This window comes from Cuculus canorus, chromosome 3 (genome assembly GCF_017976375.1).
Source record: "Cuculus canorus isolate bCucCan1 chromosome 3, bCucCan1.pri, whole genome shotgun sequence".
NCBI lineage: Eukaryota > Metazoa > Chordata > Aves > Cuculiformes > Cuculidae > Cuculus > Cuculus canorus.
Window position 1 is genome coordinate 70,121,228 of NC_071403.1, and position 19,807 is coordinate 70,141,034.

General features: G+C 47.5%; 1 protein-coding gene and 1 long non-coding RNA gene across 7 annotated transcripts in view; one reads left to right on the forward strand and one right to left on the reverse strand.

The window, feature by feature from the left end:
* Window positions 1-573: 573 nt before the first annotated feature.
* Window positions 574-4,236, reverse strand: LOC128851775 (uncharacterized). 3 transcript variants are annotated; one of them, XR_008449216.1, is made up of 3 exons: window positions 4,118-4,236; window positions 3,009-3,166; window positions 574-1,276 (listed from the first exon to the last, which is right to left on the reverse strand). It is a non-coding gene; the product is annotated as an uncharacterized LOC128851775 (long non-coding RNA). The 3 variants fall into 3 exon arrangements; XR_008449215.1 differs by having other exon boundaries at window positions 3,009-3,260; window positions 4,118-4,229; XR_008449217.1 differs by lacking the exon at window positions 4,118-4,236 and adding an exon at window positions 3,978-4,079.
* Window positions 3,883-19,807, forward strand: part of GATA4 (GATA binding protein 4) — a 31,408-nt gene continuing 15,483 nt past the window's right edge. Inside the window, exons 1-2 of one of the 4 annotated variants that reach the window (XM_054063172.1) lie at window positions 3,883-3,990; window positions 4,951-5,192. In XM_054063172.1, the coding sequence (XP_053919147.1) occupies window positions 5,084-5,192 (109 nt within the window). In that variant the 5' untranslated portion in view covers window positions 3,883-3,990; window positions 4,951-5,083. The other 3 variants (XM_054063171.1, XM_009562565.2, XM_009562564.2) reach the window with 3 other exon arrangements.

Here is a 19,807-nt window from a genome sequence, read left to right on the forward strand (position 1 = left end):
GGATGCTCTCATGCCAGACAGAGCCGTGCAAGCCCCGCTGGCTACATTTCCGCATCCCCTATACCTATAGATATATACCTACCTATAGATAAATGCCTAAATATATGTATAGAGCCCGCAGACGCCGTCCAGCCGAGGGCACAGGTTTTTTGGAGCCCGGCTGTTTCCACCCTGCAGCCCATAGCGCTCAGACACCTCCTTCCCCATTCCAAACGCCATCCCGGCTGACACTCACGGCATGGAATAAACAAAATAATTTTAAATCAACTTCTAAAAATCCCCTTGCACGCTTGGCACAGCAGCTGCCGGCTGCATTTATCCTTTTCTCTCTCCTAAAACCACACTTGCCTGCTGGGTTTTGTCCAAATTTTAACCATTGTTTTTCGTGATTTTTAAAAAATTCCAATTTCAGCGCGGTCCCCAGGAGAAAAATTTAAATCGTTTCCCCTCCTCACCTCGGCCCCAGTTCCTAATATTGAGGGGTGTTTTGTTCACTGCCACTCGCGGGTGCATCCATCAACACCCGGAGCTAAAGCCGCCGCAGAATTAACTTCAATGAGAGGGGAAAAAAAAAAAAAAAGAGAGAAAACTGGCATCGTATCGATTTATTTTCTCCATGGGGGAGAAGAAGGGTCAGGAAAGAAGAGTGGAAAGGCCGGGGTTTGTTCGGCAGGGTAACTTTCAGTCAGATTTCGTTAACTCTGCTCCGTAATCGCAAGTGGAAAAAAAAAAAAAAACTCCTCCGAGCGCAGAGCAGTGATTTTTGTTCTCGTCTCTGCATTCTGCTGTGCCCGTCCTCTGCGTTTTTTTACAGGATAAAAAGTGTCCAGAATCCATCCTCTCCCTCCCGGCTGTTAGTTTAAGCAGGGCTGAGGCTCGGCTTAGCTCCTCACGGCGTTGCGAACCCCCGGCGAAGCGATGCTCGGCACTAAGGACCGATATTTCCCTGCTGGAAGAGGCTGAATCCGGCCACGCTCCCGAAAAACCGACCACTGGATATTTCTTTTGTTTGTTTGTTTGTTTTCTGGGTTTCCCTGAAAAAGGCAAAGCCAAGGCAGGTCCTTAAAATCGGCTCTGCTGCTGGCAGAGATGATCGGGACAGTTTCATTGTATTTAATTGACACTTTGCTTTCTTTTTTAAGGAAAGCGCTGATATTCAGTAAGAATTCAACGAAGCTTCAGCAAAACGTTGCTTTTGTAGAGAAAATCGCCAGGGATTTTGCGAGGCGTGGAGAAGGAAATGCATGTCTGAAACCCAACACATCTGGATACACAGCTGCTTTGGGGGAAGAAGAAAAAAAACGACATCGATATATTTAATTCTCCTTTCTTTCTGTGCATGCCGATAGCCCTACGCTCATAAGTATATTTTTATATATACACAAGCACAAGGTAGTATAAATTACACTGTATATTTAGGTATAAGAGTACACACATGTTTACATGTAACACACGTTCCTGGGTCTAATATGCATTAAGTCCCACCTATGTGCGATGTTTGTGTCAGTATGTATCTAACTACATATTTACCATTACACTTATTTTCTATTTATTATTACATTTATTTTCTACATATTATTTCATACACATTCCCCCCATGTGTTTTAAGTAGAATATCTGCAACGCACACAGTGGCATCGCTGCTGATATTTCTTTGTGCTATATTTCTGTGCCTGTAATTATATTTCTGTAACCACCTTTATGCCTATGCTTGTGTAGTTGTGCCTACATTTGTGTATTCGACTGGGGCAGAGGATGAGGGGAGCGCAGTGGGAACCCACGATGGGATGAGGTGCAGCCCCTGGGCTGTCCCTGTGTCGCACCGTTTACCTTTAAACCCGGCAGCCTCTGCAGCACATGGAGAGGGGGTAAGAGAAGGGTGCCTACCCCCAAACAGACTGGGATGGAGAGGAGAGAGGCTGCAGCCTCTTCACTCTGCTTGGACTGTGAGGTATTTGAGGCAGGAGCTTGGAGAAATTCCCCCCACCCCGTGCAATAGCCCCACGGGAAGAATTTGCCCCTAGAGTGACTGGGGAGTTGTTTGTCCCCCCTGCCAAGCAAATACCCGTCATTATTTCTGCCAGCTGCGTATGGGTGTCCCTCTGGGTGAGCGGGGAGCTGTGGAGCCTGTCTGTCCATCCGGACTTTGCCTGCAGCACGGGGCCGTGTGGCCATGCCGGGGGGCGGGGGGGTAGTGGTGGTGGTTTGATTTTATTTTTTTTTCTTTTTTTTTTTTCTTTTTTTTTTTTCAAGGCAATGAAACCTGGAGCCCGGCTGATGGTGCAACAGATACCAGCCACCCCCCTCCTGTCCCCTTCCTTTCCTCTTTTCGCCACCCACTTCCATGTGACACGGGCAAACCAGTCAGCGAGTGGGACTGGGGAGTCTGGCCACGCTGGGGAGCCAAGAGGGAGGGGGGGGACGGACAGAGCTCTGCTATCCTCTAATCCCCCTGCAAAACAGGAGCAGGTAGGGGCCAGGCATCTCGTAGCCCTCTGCCTTCCCCACAGCAACGGGGTGTCACGCCCTACGGCTTCGCCCCCTCCACCCCCTGTCCCCCCAGCACCGAAGGTGGGTAGCGCTTCTCTGTCCCCTCACTCCCCTTCACCCCTTGCCCTCCTCACCGAAGATAGGTAGCATTTCTCTGTCTCCTCCTTCACTGTCATTTTTGGACCCTGGTGAGCCCCTTCCTACGGGCCTCCCTGGAAAGCTTCCTCCTATTTTCTCCTTGGGCTTGAAAGCAGATTCAATTTGGGTTTTTTGGGGGGGTTGATTTATTTATTAATTTTTATTATCATATTATCATCATTATTATTTTTAAAGCAAGAAAGGATTTCACTCCTTTTTCCCCTCCTGTGGATCTTGCTACTGTTTGGAGATTCCCATGGAAATATTCCATCCTAGGCCAGTTACACACACATGAACCAGTCGCTCCTCTGTCCCCTGGTTTTCAGGGGGAAGCAGAGCTCCCTTAAACTCCCTTCCTCCCGGCTCCCTTTCATCCTTACCCCTTCCCGACGCTGCCTCTGGCTTCTCCCTTTTCCCTCGGCTGCCTGCTGGTCTCCCTCTGTCCTCCCGGGTATCAGTCCTTATCTCCTGGTTATCTCTTCTGCTGCTAAATTCAGCCCAGTGGAGGGGTTCAGCCTGGGGAATCTGCTAGTTAAATCTAAATCAGTCCCAAGAGTTATTCCTTCAGCCACAATTTCCCCCATCTAGCCCTTCCCTAGGTGTGAGATGGTTTTCTAGGATCCCTCCATGATCTGCAGAGAAAACAGTGGCTTGGATAATTTCTCCCCACTCCCAGGCCCTCCTTGGGAACGATATTTCACCGTGATCTCCCTCCGCAAGTGTTTTTCGGGGTCTTGCCATTGCAAGCCATGTGTAAGGCCTGATGGCAGCCCTGCCTATGCCGTGCCTGGAAACCAGCTCCTCCACCCCAAACTTCCCCAAAGGAACACAAATCAGAAATCAAACCAACATAAAGCAAAGCGCGTCTCGTGCCCACCCTGTTCTGTGGCTCTGGGAAGTGCCTCCCCACCCAGCCCCATGGAATCTCCAGTCCCTTGTGCTTCCAGCTTCTCCCAGCTTCCCACGTGGGAAAAGCAGGGAACGGGGGGATTAAAAACACCCAGGAGGGGGAGTTTTTTGGGTGCTGCTCTTGTCACTTGCAAGGGGGTCTGGGCAGCGCTGATGCTGGGGTGCAGGGGTTAATGCACCCTCAAAAGAGCACCCCTGGCCATCCTTTGGGGGGTGCGGACACGCGTGGGGTGGGAGGGTCGAGCCAGCCTTCCTCCTCTTTCTCCTCCCTCCTTTTCCTCGCAGTCTCTCTAATTTAATCCCTTTCCCTCCTTTCCTCCCCCCATCCCCTCCCTCCCTCCGCAGCTCCATCCTCCGGGTCGCCTCCCCGCCGCCCTGCTGCCAGCCCACATCAAACGCCGGCCTCGGGGACCATTAACAACTTAAAGCACCGATCCTACCTGCGGGACAAAGGTGTTTTTTTTGTTTTGCTCCAGGGCTTTAGGAGAGAGCATCGCTGTCTCTCACCTTCCCGGCTGCGTAACCCCTCCTTTCACTTCTCCCCCCGCCCCCCCTTCCCCCCCCCCCCGACTGCTCTAACCTCCTTATCTCCTCCGCCCCAAGGTGGGATCCCGGCTGCCGCCTCCTCCCGCATCCCCGGGAGCATCTTCCCCTGCTTCCCCCTGAGGTGTTGTTGGACGGGGAAGGGTGGGAGGTGGGGGCAGAAAAGAAAGCCGGGGAGGAGACAGCCCGAGGGTTTTAATCAGCCCAGCCCCATTGTGGAGGGTGGGGGGCGTGGGGGGGGAGGGGGGGGAGGCGGGAGGTGATGGATGGAGCCCGGTGGGAGAAGCTAAATCCAGACGGGAGCTAAATTTCTTCTCTGGAGGGACCTGGACTTCTTGCTTGGGGTGTCGAAGAGGTGGCCGGACCTGCTGAAGGTGGGGACGGTGGGCGGTGGGGAGGGGAGGGTGGAGGAAAGCTGCATAGGTGGTGGTGTTTTGGTTTTGGCTGGAAGGTTGTACCCACGCAAGACCTCTTTGGCCACCGCTCACTGCACGGGGAAAGTGGAGCCTAGGGTTCTCCATTCATCCCCCATCGCTCTGGATTCTGGCCGGGAACCCGGCTGGGGTTTGGGGGGGCCCGTCGCGAGATGTACCAGAGTTTAGCCATGGCAGCGAATGCTGGCCCTCCAGCGTACGAGGGGGCAGGTGGCTTCATGCACAGCGCGGCCGCAGCGTCCCCCGTCTATGTGCCCACCACGAGGGTCACCTCCATGATCCCCAGCCTGCCATACCTCCAGAGCAGTGGCTCTTCCCAGCAAGGCAGCCCCGTCTCCAGTCACTCCATCTGGACTCAACCTGGAGCCGAAAGCACTGCTTACAACCCTGGATCTTCTCACCCTCCCGTGTCACCTCGGTTCTCCTTCTCCACCAGCACCCCCATCCCTGCTACCTCTTCCCGGGAGGCCGCAGCAGCTTACAGCAGCTCCTTGAACCTTTCTGCTAACGGGAGGGAGCAGTACACCAGGGGTTTCGGTGGCTCCTATTCCAGCCCCTACCCAGCTTACATGAGCCCTGAAATGGCCACAACCTGGACTTCTTCGCCCTTCGACAGCCCCATGCTGCACAACCTGCAGAGCCGAGGGACACCCGCAGCCGCCCGGCATGCCAACATAGGTAAGCGCAGTCAGGTTTGGGATAGGGGAGGGAGGTTTTCACCCCACCATCGCCCCAGATTTTTCTGCATGCACCTCTTTTTGAGTAGGGCGAGGAGGCATGAACGGCAGGAGGGAGAAATTCAGCGTATTCGGGATATTTCTGCCAGAGCTGCCCCTGTGGCTGCAAAAAATACAGGTCCCCTTGGTGCCCCCTTAATTTTTTCTCTCCAAATCTTCCATTTCGAAACAGCCTCAAGGACCACAATTTCAGAAAAATAAGTATAGTTTAGGACAGGCCAGCATCGGCAAGAAATAATGTGCTGGAGTCCCATGCGATGGTCTGCTGGCTCCACAAATAGCTTCGAGGGGATTTAGGGCTGCAATGGGGATGGTGGTGGTGTGGAGGATCAAGATGCTCTGTGGGTATGCAGGCCCACCTGTCCTCAGCTTGCTTTAGGTGTAAAATGGGAAAAATTTGCTTGGAAAATGGGAAAAAGCAAAGTTTGGCTGGTGAATCCCAGATTTTCCCTTTGGGCTGTTTTACATTATGAGGGTTTTTAAAATTTTTTGGAAATGTCAGTTAAGATAAAAACAAGGAAAGCAAAGGGAAATTGAGCACGGATAGGGGAAAGATGATGGAGAAGGAGAAAAAGAAATGCAACCACATTTATTATCATGCTTTTTTGGGCACTCGCAGCCCGGTATTCCAGTGTTTCCTTGCCGCTAAATTCTCAACTCTGATCTCTTGTTCTGATCCTGATCTTGGAGCCTTTAATTTCATTAAGCGCCACTGAGTCCTATGACCAGAAATTAGACCAAATGGCTTAAAATATTGCTTTTTTTTTTTATGTGGCAGAAGAAGGAAAAAGGGGGAGAGAAACACGGGGCACATCTCTGCACTGCAGTTTTATAAACCCCTTTTTTCCTCCCCGCTTTCTCTCCATGAAGGTATTTCTGTTAGCGTCAGGATCAAGGTTAACAAAGAAAATGACTCAAATTTGTCTGCAGACACATTTTAAGATTGTGTTCTTTGACGTGAATTTTCGAGGGTAATTTTTCCATCTTGCCTAGCAAGATTTGCTTTATCTTTAGCATTATTTTAGGATGTGAAAGAAAAGAGCGCTGGCCATCGGTGAAGGCTTGGCCTAGCCAATGGCTTCTGCTTTTCTCTGGCCATAATGAAATTGCTGAAAATGGGGAACAGATTATCTTTAAGGATAAAATTTTGGCCAACCAGACAATGTTTCTGGGAAACCCTGAGAAGGTAGAAAGTATAGGCATGAATCAAATAATCAAATAATAGTTCGATATTATGAACAAGGACGTAAGCACATTCATATTTGGCTACTGTGTCACCTCTTCCTTGGGAAAAAAATATCGCCTTTTTGCAGAGGTCTCAAGGGCTCTTAGTAATAAAAATAAGTTAAAAATCAAATAATGCAAATTTATTGCAGTTGCAGAAATACCTGGCAGCTTTTAAGATGCCAGAGACCGAGCGTAATGATTTTGGCATTTCAAGCCCTGCATTAAGCAGCCGTTTGCATTGCAGCTCTCACAGCCTGCCTTTTGGTGGCAAAAAGTGTTTTTTATCTAGGCTCTTAAATAGCACTGGGAAGCCGGGATGTGTTGAGACAGTTCAGAAAACATTAGCGGTTGCTAAAGAAGGAGGAAGGAACCGGGACCCCCTTCCATTGATAGGTCCTGATTTGGGTGCTGGATTCTTGGTGTTGCTTCCCGTGTTGCCAAAAGTGGGGGATTTATTAGTGTGGGCTTAAGTATGCCTCTGCCTAGAACGTGGTTTTAAAGAAAGAAAGTGCTCAGTTTATGGTAAAAAAAAATAGCATCGCCTCAAACGAAAACTGCCTGAAAGGTGGCAAGTTTTAAATTCAGGATTAAAATGGTCATGGGGATTTTTTGGAAAGCAGCTCTCCTGGCAAGTAGTTTAAGGTCCAGATTTTCCTCCTTCTCTCTTCTCCCTGAGTTGGGGTGCAGACGCTGCCAGCTGCTCCCAACCAACTCCCTCAATGACACTGAGGTGGTGCTTTGCACAGGCTGCAAGTATAGAGTGGGTTGTATGAAGCACATAAAGGCTGGCTGGTGGTTTCTGAGTGGGGAAAAGGCTGAAAAGCCCTGATCGGTTGAGAAATTGAAGACAATGAAAGATTTAGTTGGGGGGAAACACCGTCGTGGACTGCACCCACTGCAGACCCACTTTAACAGCACATCCACATCTGGCTCAGCATCCAAGCAGTCCCTGGCACAGTGGAGCCCAGGCTCCTTTCTTTGCCTTTCCTTAGGGTTAAAGATATTTTTATTCTTTGAGAAATCTCACGGTGGAAACACAAACCTCCGCACTAGTCTGTATTAAATCAAATGGTATTTACAGGGCTCGTTTTCCTCCAGGGGTTTTGCTTCCTGGAGAAGCGAAAGTGGATAGTGCTAATTGCAGAGCACCCTTGGGATCATTGAAATATTAATTATTTTAATCTTTTAATAACGAATACAAAGTCTAAGCAGGTGTAGCTGGATATGAGGATGCAGATAAGCAGTCTACACAATTGGGCATCGCATTCTTTCCTCTGCTGTAAAGAAATGCGCTGGGAAAAGATGTTCAGTGAAACTGCATACAAAGGTGACATAAAATAGAGAAAGCAGTAAGATCTTCATTTCTACAAAAAAAAAAAAAAAAAAAAGTATTGTTTTTTTTTCTAACAAGAAGAATATTGTCCTGGATTAAAATGTGCCAATGCTGCTCTGTGGTACGAAGGGCGAAGGATGGGTGCATAAATCACATAGGCTGATTTGGAAAATCTCCCCCGTGTGAGTTCAAAATGCCAAATTTGGGCTTTTCAGAGTAAGTTTGGAGAATGATTTCATTACCCTGAAGGGCAGGATCAGACCCTGTGGTCGAGACCATGAACTTGCTCCAGGCATTGCCTGGAATGGGGTTACAGTGAATTCCCGACTTAATGAGGCATGAAAGGGACTGGCTGCAAAGTCCCATTTCAGGAGACTTCCCACCAGTGCCAAAAATCTCTTGAAATCTACCCCCAAATTAGCACCTTGCCCCTTCCCTAGGCAGAGGGGAACAGGGATTTGAGTCCGTCGTCCGTCAGGGAAGCCTGCAAGTATCCAGCCCGCTGCAGCCTGCTGCCTCCTGGATGTTTCCAGGCTGGGGCTGGAGGGCCAGATCCTGCTTCGCCATCCTCATCCCTTGTAATTTTGCTTTTCACAAAGACAACAGTGGGGGTTTTTCTTTTGCTGTGGCATCAAGGGGTTTGGTGTAGCTGGGAGTAAATTGGGGTGAGATGCAGTGAGCGTTTCTGATGGGTGGTTTGTATTTCGTTTTGACTAAGTCAAAATCAGGGTTCCCTGAACAGGCACCATTTGAACACAGCAGCAGCATCTGGGAAGATCAAAGCCTAGAGCAGACGTTCAGTTGGAAAATGTCTTCTCTACTGCTGGTGAGGAAGAGATTGTGAACTAGATCTTAAGCTTTGCCATAGGGATGCTAAAAGATTTGCCCTGTAGCATCCCTGGGGCCGGTATTTCCAGTGACTCATTAGCATTTGATGCAATTCTCTGCCCTACAAGCAGCCCCTGACCTTCCACATACACCTAAGGACAAGCTGGTTGCTCCCCGTGGGGCAGGGGAGCCCAGTATCTTTGCTGTCCCTGCCCTCGGAGAGATAGGACCGTAGGATGTAGGGATGGCACCACAGGACCTGTCTGCATTTTGCACGGGACGTTACATCCACCCTTTTGCAAGAAGTTGCATTTCTCACCTAAGCTCCACCGGCGGGGAAGGTTGGCCTGGGGCTTTGTTCCCCCAGCATGTTTCAAGCCACCTTCTGCTCTCCTGACTAATTTAATTGTCACCACTCAGTCTGGGATTTGGGATCAAATGCATAGAATTAGGGGAGGCAAGATTGAGCTCAAGCACACAACTGGTTTTTACACCTTAAGCCCGCAAAGAATACATTTTGAGTTGTAAATAAAGCAGCAATAATAATAAAAATATCCCAGCATGGGCACTGTTTCACCCTTATTGATACAATTAATCAATTGAAAATTTAATTGAAAAATTAAATTGAAAAATTAATTGAATTGAAAAATTGCACTTTCAAATATATATCTTGTATAGAACAGCCATGGTGTAGAGGTTAATACATCATAAAGGCTCGTGATTTTTTTGTAAAGCAGTAGAACTCAAGACAGTGGATAGTGGACCTGAATCTGAGGCTTTATTAAGACAGGATTAATTAATTTTCTCCTCTGCACATGAACTCATGTACGTATCCTTAATCTGGAATGGTGTGTCCACATTGGCTGTTAAAATACAGTTGGAAATCAGTAATTTTAAGGAAAATCCAATTTAAAAAATTGGATAGCGTAATCCTGAAGCATGAGAGACCTTGTTTCTCATCAGCACAGGGCTATAGGCTGGAATTTTTGTTCCTCGAGCCCCACACAGCTTTTCACATATAGGAAAAAGGAGGTGCAGGATGCAACTGAACATTTTGGGTCCTTTGAGGCTTTTGTAACCCTATTATAAAAATACTTCATGAAGCGTCTGCCTCCAATTTGGGGCTCACTTCTGCCTGCAAAACCAGGCGGGTATCTCTGTTGAGAGCTCAAGACCATGAGCTTAAAGCAGCCGTTTTTGCTCATGCTGGGAGGGCAGAGGCAGAAATCTGTACTTTTTGCTAGGATGGCTGCACACGTGCCGTACTACAGCAAAGCGTGATCACTGAATAATGCAATTATGTCCCCCAAACCCCTCAGTTGTAATGGTGAGGTCGGGCTGTTATGGGTACACCTTGCTTTGGCAGGGTAGGTGTGTAATTAAGCCCACAGGATTGCAGAAAGGGTGACTGGAAATGCCAAATATTCACCTTGTTGATGGATCCCAAATCCATGCTGCTGTCTGGCAGGAAGGTGTAAATACGCCTTTGGTGTGAGTGTGAAATGCTGCTTAAATAACTAAGGAAATATGTGACAATGTGCTCTTACCTCCAAAACTAAACTGAATTACAAAAGCAAATTTCATTATAAAAGCAAATTACATTATAAGGTTGGATTGAGGATTTTTTTTTATTTTTGAGGGGGAAGAAAAGACCTTGTGAATCCCCCTTGTGGGGCAAAACCCTTGCAGCTGGCTATGACAACATCCAGCGTTACGGCAAAATATTAAAATCTCTTCAGCCTTTACAAGTCTTCCCCGCCAGCTTCCCGGTCATGGTGACCGGTCCAAGCTGTAAATACATCTGTAATGACAAATTAAACCCAATTATCTGCCATGCCTGAGCAGTGAGGTCAAATAATTCGATCATCATTGGCTTCGCAGTGGCTGATACAAGTGGTATTAAAGGCTCTTTTGACCCCCCCATCCCACGTTCCTTCCCTGCCGACCAACGCCATTGTAAGGTCTCGTACAGCAGAAATGGCTTGTTGCTTTCCCTGCAGAGGATGTTGTAGGGTACACGAGTTTGCAGCATTCCCCGTGCCTATTGCACCCTCTTAAGCACTTGGTGTGTTTGGTGCTGATTGTCTTTTTCAATAAGATAAACTAGAGCTGTGTTTTCTCATCCTAAGAAGGCAGATCCAGGAGGGCGCTGGGTCTGCTAGGGAAGATCTGGGCAGATATTTTCAAAGCTGGATGCAGATCTGACCCCGCCATCAGCGCTGAAATGTTTCAGCTTTCAGGTTTTGGCAAGGTCTGGGATTTAAACCCACGTTTGGGGCAGTGTCAACTGGAAGCAAAAATTATGTTTTTCTTTCCTCAGAAGTGCCCGGTGATTAGTTTTTCCTCAGTTATCTGCCAGTACAGAGGTTTTTTACTTGCTTAAATCAGTAGACCCTAAATGTAGGGTGCACCCTGTGCCTGCGGATGGTGGGGGTTAAACTGTATCCTTCCCAAATCTTTCTTTTGTTTTCTCAGCCTTCCTAAGGTGGTCAGTTCTGCTATCTTGCCCAGGCAGGTCTTGCAGGATCAGGCTCCCCTGGTAAACAGATTCGGTACGGACTGTGAAAAAAACCCAAACAACCCAAAAGAGTCCTCGCCTTGTGCAGAGCTGAAACCATCCCAGTTTTAAAGCAAAGTAAGGTTTGCCTGGGGCTGGTGCAGGATCAGGTCCATGCAAGTAACTTCCATATGGAGAAAACGCAGCCCCTGCAAACTATTTGGAGTCCTACAGGTTTTCTCAGCAAGATGAAGCCCCCAAAACCAGTAGCACCTTTCTTTTTCCTTCCTGGAAAGTGGCCACTTGGTTTATATTTGTAGCATGAAGGGATTTGTATTTATTTTTATATTATTTTTAGTGACCCGTAAATATGGTAAGTCCCTTATCGAAGCCAGCTGGGCTCAAACAGCTCATGCCAGCCTTGGAAAGGGACTTAGAAACTTGTTTTATTTGTGAAAGAGGGAAAAAAGTAATTCATATAAAGTTAAGGAAAAGCAAGTTTTCCATCAGCAGTAGAGGTGGAGTGAGGGCAGCCGGATGAGTGATGCGGCAGGGCTGATCTCCCGTCTCCAGCAGGGACTGGTACTGAAAGCTTCTAAACCTGGGATAACAAACCCGTTGCCTGGAAATTTTTCCCTTTAATCCCTGGGAATTAGGTTAGTGTCTGCCGGGGGAGCATTTCAGGAGAGGTCCTGTGGTGGGACACCACTGCCTGCTCTTGTTCTCCTTCCCAAAGCAGAGCCGTTTTCCTCCGGTCGATGCTTCCAGCTGCAGCACGATGTATTTGCAGGGTGCTGGGGCAGTGTCTGGTGACTGTTATCATGAGGCTCTCCTAAAAGGTTGAAACCCAAGCCCAGAAGAAGGGGTTGAGGGCAGAGACGGAGCATGGGGTGAGAAGGAAACCATGCCGCTCCCTCGGAGCAAGAGTTTGTCAATTCTTGCTTTTTATTTCACATCTCCTTCTTGCACGGTGCTCTCTGGCTATGTCTATAATATTTAAGCAAATTCCAGGTTGTCCCCTGGCTTGGAGGGCCAGGGCAGTGGGCTGTCTCTTTTGGCTCTGCAAACATCTCCAAACAGCTCGGGAGACATCTCCTTCTTGTCTGCTTCTCAGCTGCCTACCTTTGGCTGTTGCCAGATGTTGTGCCTCCATATGCCTCGGTTCTTCTTCAAGCTCCAGCTTCCGGAGTCATGTTATCATACGTCAGGGTCTAGTTTTGTAGGAAGGGAAGGAGCAGGTTTTCTGGAGAAGAGAAAAGCTAGGAAACCCTGATTCCTATAAGCTGAAACTTTAGGAGAAACAAAAAAAAAAAAATGTCATAAAATATTTATTATTTAAACTCCTATGAGTTTCCAAGCCAGGCTCTTGGGTTTACAAGCCAGGGAGCCATCATGATTTAATATTCAGGGCTTGCAGTGCTGGAGCTGTAGAATATCAGTGAGGCAGTGAGCCCCAGACATCAGGACTCCTCTGAATGACATGTTTGGCCCCAGATGTCTGAGATTATTTTGGGAAGTCAGTGTTGGCCCCAGGGGCTGGCTGCTCAGGGGACTTGCTGCTGAGAAGGACGCTGAGTTGGGATATGCCTTGGTGATGTGGAGAACAAAAGAGGAGGCTGGCATGGGGGGTGTCTCCTCCTCATGCTTCCCTAGGCTAGGAGGATGCCCTGGATCCTGGGCATGACTGAGCCTTTTTTCCAGGGGCTCCCCACATTCGGTCCTTCTTTGCTTCAGTGGGGCAGATCATTCATGCTGTGATTTAACTTGATCCTCTGGATGTGTAGATCGGTCCCCAAGGGTTTTCCCAGATTCCAGCACAAGCAGGACCACAAGCAGGAGGGTGAAGTCCCTCTCATACCTCCTTCCCTAGAGGGTGAAATCCTCCTTGTATCCCCTTCCATTTGCCTCAAGCTGGGGAAGGGTCTCACTCCAGCAGATCTGCCTGCCTGCCCAGCTGCCTCCCCTCCCCAACCATCTCTATCCCTAAACCAACATCCCAGTCAGACTCTGTCACCTCCCTTCATGCAAAATCAATAACAACGAGTGAGCAGGTTAATTATAATCACAGAATAAACGCTGTGGTCTCAAAGTTCACTCAACTTCAGCAGCATTTCAAAATGAGTGGACGATGCCAAGAAACTTTCATTGATTCCTCCAGGGCAGGTGTGGGAGTTTGAACCTGTCCCCAAGCTGATCGTGATTCAAGACCTACTCAATTTTCTTTCTTATCTAGACTTTCGCCTATCTTATAATGCCTGTTATTTTAGATAAAAAGTCCAATCAATTGAGTTAGAAAAACTGCAAGTTATATGTTGCCCTGATAAGTTCGGTACCTGCCATTTTATTGGCCTAGGCTGCAGTTTCTGTGCGAACTGACCTTTGCAGATGCTTTATTGGCAGCCAGGAGAATCGCTCCATCCTCCCATCCTGCTCAGGGGCTGAGTTGACTTAACATTCAGAATAACTAATAAAAGAGGTAAAGAGAAGGGCCAGGGGTTAGACAAACTGACTGCCCCCTATAACGTGATGAACTGTAGTAAACACCTTTTTGTTTGTTCCTGGCTGGTGTCCCATAGGGAGGCCAGGATCTGGTGTTACTCCTCTGCGTGGTATTTGTCAGCGTAACACCTTCCAATCAGAGTCAGTCCAAATTAGTGAGCTAAAGAAAACTGGGGCAGGGGGTTGGAAATGCACATGATCATCAATATCAGTTACTGCCATCATGCTCAAACTAGTGGGGCACTATAAACTCTATGTATTTAATGTATATTCCTACACATAGAATCATAGAGTTGTTTAGATTGCAAAAGACTTTCAAGATCATCGAGTTCAATCATAATCCTAACACTGTCAAGTCCACCACTAAACCAAGTCCGTAAGTGCCACATCTGTAAGTACACATAGTATATATATGTTTTATATATATGTGTGTCTGTGTGTGTTATATTTGCTCATGTATAAAGAAAGGTATATGTACAGTTTTATATAGCTATATTCTATATAGCCATAGAATAATAATTCTAACAGCAAAAGCAAATGAAGCAAATTAGAGATGACTCCTGACCTGCTAAAATAACATTCTTAAGGACATGGTGTATGTAAATATATACAGCTATATTCATTTATATATATGTACATATATACATACACATGTATAACACACACATATATGATAACAATAATACAATAAATTGCATTGCTACAAGCAGGATTTTGCTCATTTGACTTGGATAAATGTCTTTCCTTCTGATCTATACCAGTCTGAGAAAAAAAAATCTCTGACTTTCCAGAGTTGCAGGACTACAGAATCACAGAAGATCTCTCGTCCAGCCTCCTGCTTGAAGCAAAAGAACCATTAGCAGTAGCTGAGGTTGGCTGTGGCTTTACCTGGATGAGGCTTGGAAATGCCTAGGGATGGAAATTCCCCCACCTCACTGGGTACTCAATCCACCTACTAATGAAAACTCTTTTCCTAGTGCCCAGTCTGGTGTGTGCTGTGTCCTTTTGCGCCTTCTCCTATTGTTGAGAAGAGTTTGGCTCTTTTGTCTGCATGTATCTGCCTAGCTTCTCAATGATGTCTTTAAAATGGCCGCAAACAGCTGCTGATTCCCTGGACCAAGAGCTGGCCCTGTCTTTCGTCCACCTGGGTGCTTGTAGTCACCTCTACAGACAGACAGCTGGTCACCAGCAGACAGACAGATGCTGCACTACGACAAAAGACCACAAAACATTAGGTTCCCATGGATTTAGAAGTTTCAGCTCATCTGCTGCTCTGTAGGAGCCTTGAGTGGACCAAAAGCACATGCAGGCTGTATCATCCTTGATGATGAACCAGCCAGATGCTATCCATGGGAACGAAATAGACCATGCTCTTTAGCCATTAGCATGGCCCCCGCCATGATGTGAGCACAGACCATCTGAGTGTGGACCCAGGCATCTCCTAGTAAAGATCCTGGGAAGCAGTTTGGATGTGACCACTGTAGACTGGCATCCAAGCATATCAGAACTTGGTCAGATTCTGCTAGCTGGGCTTAAGGTCAGGGTTCACCAGTTAACTGGTAAGTGGCCCTGGTTCACCACTTACCCAGTAGCCATAAGGCCAGTTGCCATGGATTAGCCATGGAGCAGCACCTTGGCATGCCTCCATAGCACACCTACTCGTGGTCCCCTGTGTGTACGTCAGACATGCGCATGTCACAGGTGATCCATTGACTGTGTCCAACACAGAAACAGCTGACCAGGTGGGATCATGGCATTGCAAATCCCAGGCTATCCGGATCCTCTAAATCTTTTGCCCATCACAGACTAGATGAACTGGAGACTGGACTGGATAATCTTTAAAGGTCTTTTCCAACTCAAACCATTCCATGATTCTGTGATTCTGTGACCCGTCCCTCTTCTCTTGCAGTTGTCAATGGATAGCCTCTTCTAGGGCATATCCATTCAGGGATGGGCCATATTTCATGGAGGAATATACTATGGCTGTTTTTCCTTTGTCAAAATAGAGAAAGGTCATTTGCAGATGCCTCCTGCCAAGCAGATTCCAGGCTGTGGAGAGTCCCATCCCAGCCATTCCCTGGGCTCCCTATGCTAGTCTGAGATTTGTTAAACAATATTTGGATGGTTGATAAGCAGAAGAATCTCCCTCCTGTTTATCAGAAGAGCCTCAGATGTTTACTAGTGTAAGGATTGTAAGTAGGAGTAAGAAACAGGAAGTCACCTAGGTAGGTGGGATCAGGCATACATCTCATCAAAAGAAAGCAGGCCTTGGAGTTCAGTCCCACACAACTTGGCAGAAGGTGCTGTAGGACACCAGGTTGCTATCAAAGGGACAGCCTGTAAGTGTTCCAACCAAAAGCAACCTTGGAGCTGTTTGCACGCCTCTCTCCTGTACAGAGGACTGTGTAGTGTACTTCACTGTGTAGTTGACAACCTTTCTGCTTAGCTCTGATACAGCATTGGGCTTTATGGTGGTTTGGAAGTTCTGGTGTGCTGGAGAGCTGTCAATGCTTTTCCAAGCAATCACGTTGGCCAGTCCCACAGCACCATCTCCCACCCCTTCCCAAAACAGTTCATCTGTACCTGGACACCAGCCTGTTTCCACCCATCCTTCTTCCATCCACTGTTTTTCTCCAGGCCTTTGAAAGTTGTCCTGTTGCTCCCCTCCAGTGAAGCAGGGAAGAGCCTTTGCTTCTTCTCACAGGTGAAGAAGTGTCACAAGCTGAAGAAACCCCCTGCTCAAGGGAAGCCTGTTGCAGAGCCATGAGTGAAGTCAAATCCAGGCCCAGGATTTGACCAACATTCCTGTCACATCCCTCTTGTGCATAATCTCAGCTGGTCCCTTGGCTGCTTGTACCTCCACTGTCCTTCAAACCAGGGAAAACATATTAATGAAGGAAAGGAGTATTCTTGGCTGTTGGCAATGGTGTGTGCCATAGACCTTGGCTTGCTGCAGGCAGAGGAGGGAGCTTTGTAGGGGAGGGACACAATGTTCCCTTTGCCTTGATGTGAAACATTTGGCCTGGGAAGAATTGCAGGGGAACAGTCTCACTGGTGTTTCACAAAGCAAGGAAAAACCAGATTTCTTTGCCTTTTCAAAAGCAGCATGTGGCACATCTAGGTTGTAGGTTCAATATTTCCAAAGCAATAAGTACGGTTGTTAGGTTTGCAGGGGGAAAGCCTGTTTGGTTTAGGCAGCCAACTGAGTAACCAACAATTTTCTTCACTGTAGATGTGTCAGATAAACCCAAAAACATTCTGGGACAGCATTGAGCCATTTCTGTGAAGTTTCACAATGATGCACTTTACTTGAAACCGTGTTTCTTGCTAACAGTGAGGAATTTACCCCTTCTCCATTTCCTGCAGATCAACAATCACACAGGTGATACTCTGTGTTACTAGATCAGAGGAGAGTAGGGAGCGACATTCCCACCAGCAACCACACCAGGGATGGGCACTACTCAAACAGGTGCTGTCCTGCTCTACCCATGTACCTAGGTCCCATTAGTCTCTAAAACAGTGAGGCCCTGGATTAATTTCCCCCAAGTTCTATCAGAGAAGAAACAGGTAAAGAAGAGGGAGGGGAAAAAAGCCAATAAGCAGAATCCGTTTCTACAGAAGCATCCCCAGCTGCAGTAGCTGACAGGTAAGATAATGTACATGGGCTTTCTGATCCCAGTCTGTGTGTCAAGCCAATAATGTCTCTCACCATGAAAAAGGAAAGGGTCTCTGGCAACTTTCTATTGGCTATAGATCTTTAAAGGCTCGAAGTATAGGAAAAATTTCTACACTGTTACTGTTTAGTGGAAACAATCTTGGGATTTGGGACAAGCCATCCTGAGCAGCTGGGAATGGCAAATCCTGCTTTGCCTTGCTGGGCTGTGGTGGCTGTACTTTGAAGCAGAAGGTGAGGATGTCTTGGGTGGGGTCCTAGGGTGTCCATATGTCTGAGGGGTAAATGCCCTTTGCCTCAGCTGCGAGTGCCTCTGAGAATACATTTTGGACTCATGTATATACAGAAACATGGCTCTCACCTCTTATCATAACAAATTGGTTTAGGAAACTGCTTCTCTGCAGGGAAAACTACTCTCAGGGTCTGTTTAGAGCCTGTAAGTGCCTGGCTGTGCTTGAAGGACAGCTTCTCCTTCGCTGAGTTGCTTCACTGGGTTGAGAAGACACTTCTGCAGGGGGAATTGTTGATATTAAATATCCCTCCAGCCGTAAACAAAACTCCAGTGCTATATTAATGGAAGTCACTTTCCATTCCTCTTCAACAGAAGGAGTGAAGGCAGGAAGGAGCCTGGAGAGCAGAAGGTAGACAACTTCTTTGTTGTTTCTCATGCAGCAGAGCCTGACTCAAACCAATGCAGGGAGGGCTCTTTGTCCCCTTCTAGAGGCTGGTTTGGGAACAGAACCTTATAAACCAGTTGTTGACTCTGAACTGAAGGATTCAGAATCTCTCTATGGAAGATGCTTTTACTGTTATTATTTCTTGGGCCCTGATCCTTCAGGTTTACATATTCAGGATGACCTCTCCAAAGTTAACAATTTAGGGTTGCTAAAGAAAAGCCCAAACAAACCCAGAAGGTCCGGGCCTAGGAATGGTCATGCTGTCAAGTTTGGCAGAATTGGGTTTTGCAGAGATAGTGGAAAGACTCAGAGAAGGCAGTTCAAGTCATTCTCAGACTCAGGTACTGGGCAACCTCCTTCTGATCTCCAGCTGACTTGGTTGCGAGATGGTCTCCGATTCTCCTGTTTGGGAAGGGAAAAGTACTCAGACTTTGGGTGGGCCATGTCCTTGATCAGAGATGTTGTCATGTCCTAGCCATGCTACAAAAAAGTGCCTGTAGGTGTGGGCTGGCTGGCGGTGCTCAGATCTGCTTTTCTTGTTGAGCCCTGCATTGTCTGTACCAGTTGATCTCTGTTGACCTAGTGGTCAGTGTGAAGGACCACTCCCAGTGACTAAGAGCCATGAAGGGCTTTATCCAAAATGCTTTTTCCCTACCAGACCCCAAAGCCTCACTTAGGGGTTGCTCCTGGCTCCCTGGGGACTGAATGTCCCATTGTGGAAAGTATTTCTGACATTGCATGCTCAAGGCCTCACCCAAGATTAGGAGACTGTTGTGCAACACACAAGTGACATTTGCTGCTCCAGGGACCTTGCAGTCCTGAAAAGCTATAGCTGTGAGTGTAAAAAGATCCCCTTTTACACAGCAAGACCTAATCTATCCTCTCCACTGGCTGGGTCATTCAGTGAGATTTCAACATCTGCTTTCATGACTGATCCCAAGACTGGTATTATCCAGGATAGGGGCTGGGCAAAGGCACTCAGAGAAGCTATATGTTCAAAGAGAACGATCAGGTCATTCAGCACACATGAGGCTACTCCAGCCATGGGCTTGTGTCCTTCTCAGCCTAATCAGAAAATGTTATCCTTTCTTCAACCTTGTCACACTTGCTGTCCATACCTGGTTTTGGGCGAAGGAGTAAATCTCTCCAGCAAAAAGGCTATTGCAGAGGTCACTGGAGGGACTTATAAATCTCCATTATCAGGCAGCGGCTCCTGTGCCACAAAACGGAAATTATTGCCCTGAGTGTGACTGGGGGAGCCTTTCCTTCCCCCTGCATTGTTCAGGGCCCTGCGGGAGCCGCTCAGGCAATTTGCTGCCTGAATAAACGTTTCCTTTCCCGGCTGCTAAGTACAAGGAATAAGTGTCAGGGGATCTCATAATGCCAGGATTTAGAGCTCCAGCTCTGAGACGGAAGACAACCAAACACTTTGCTGCTTTTTTCTGGGGAGCCTCCTTAATCCCCATTATTAATAACAACGACAAATTAAACAATTTGTGCACTGGAAATCAAATGACCTCCATACCCAATATAGCTCAGCCTGCCAATGGATCACTGCTCCTGTGGGCTCTGGGAACATTTGGGTTTCTTAGCTCAGGGGAACCCATCCATATCAAACTACATGGGCTACAGCTCTTCAGGTCATATTTTCTTGCTACTTTGTAGACCCTCAGATTTTCAAGAGTAGCTGCGACGTCTCACCTATGTGGTCAGGTTAGCTCAGAAAGCTCTCCTCAGCAACTTCATCCCAGAGTTTAGTGATGCCGTGAAATCATAGCATGTCTTTTAGAAGGAAATCCAATCACTTGCCTTACACTTCTCC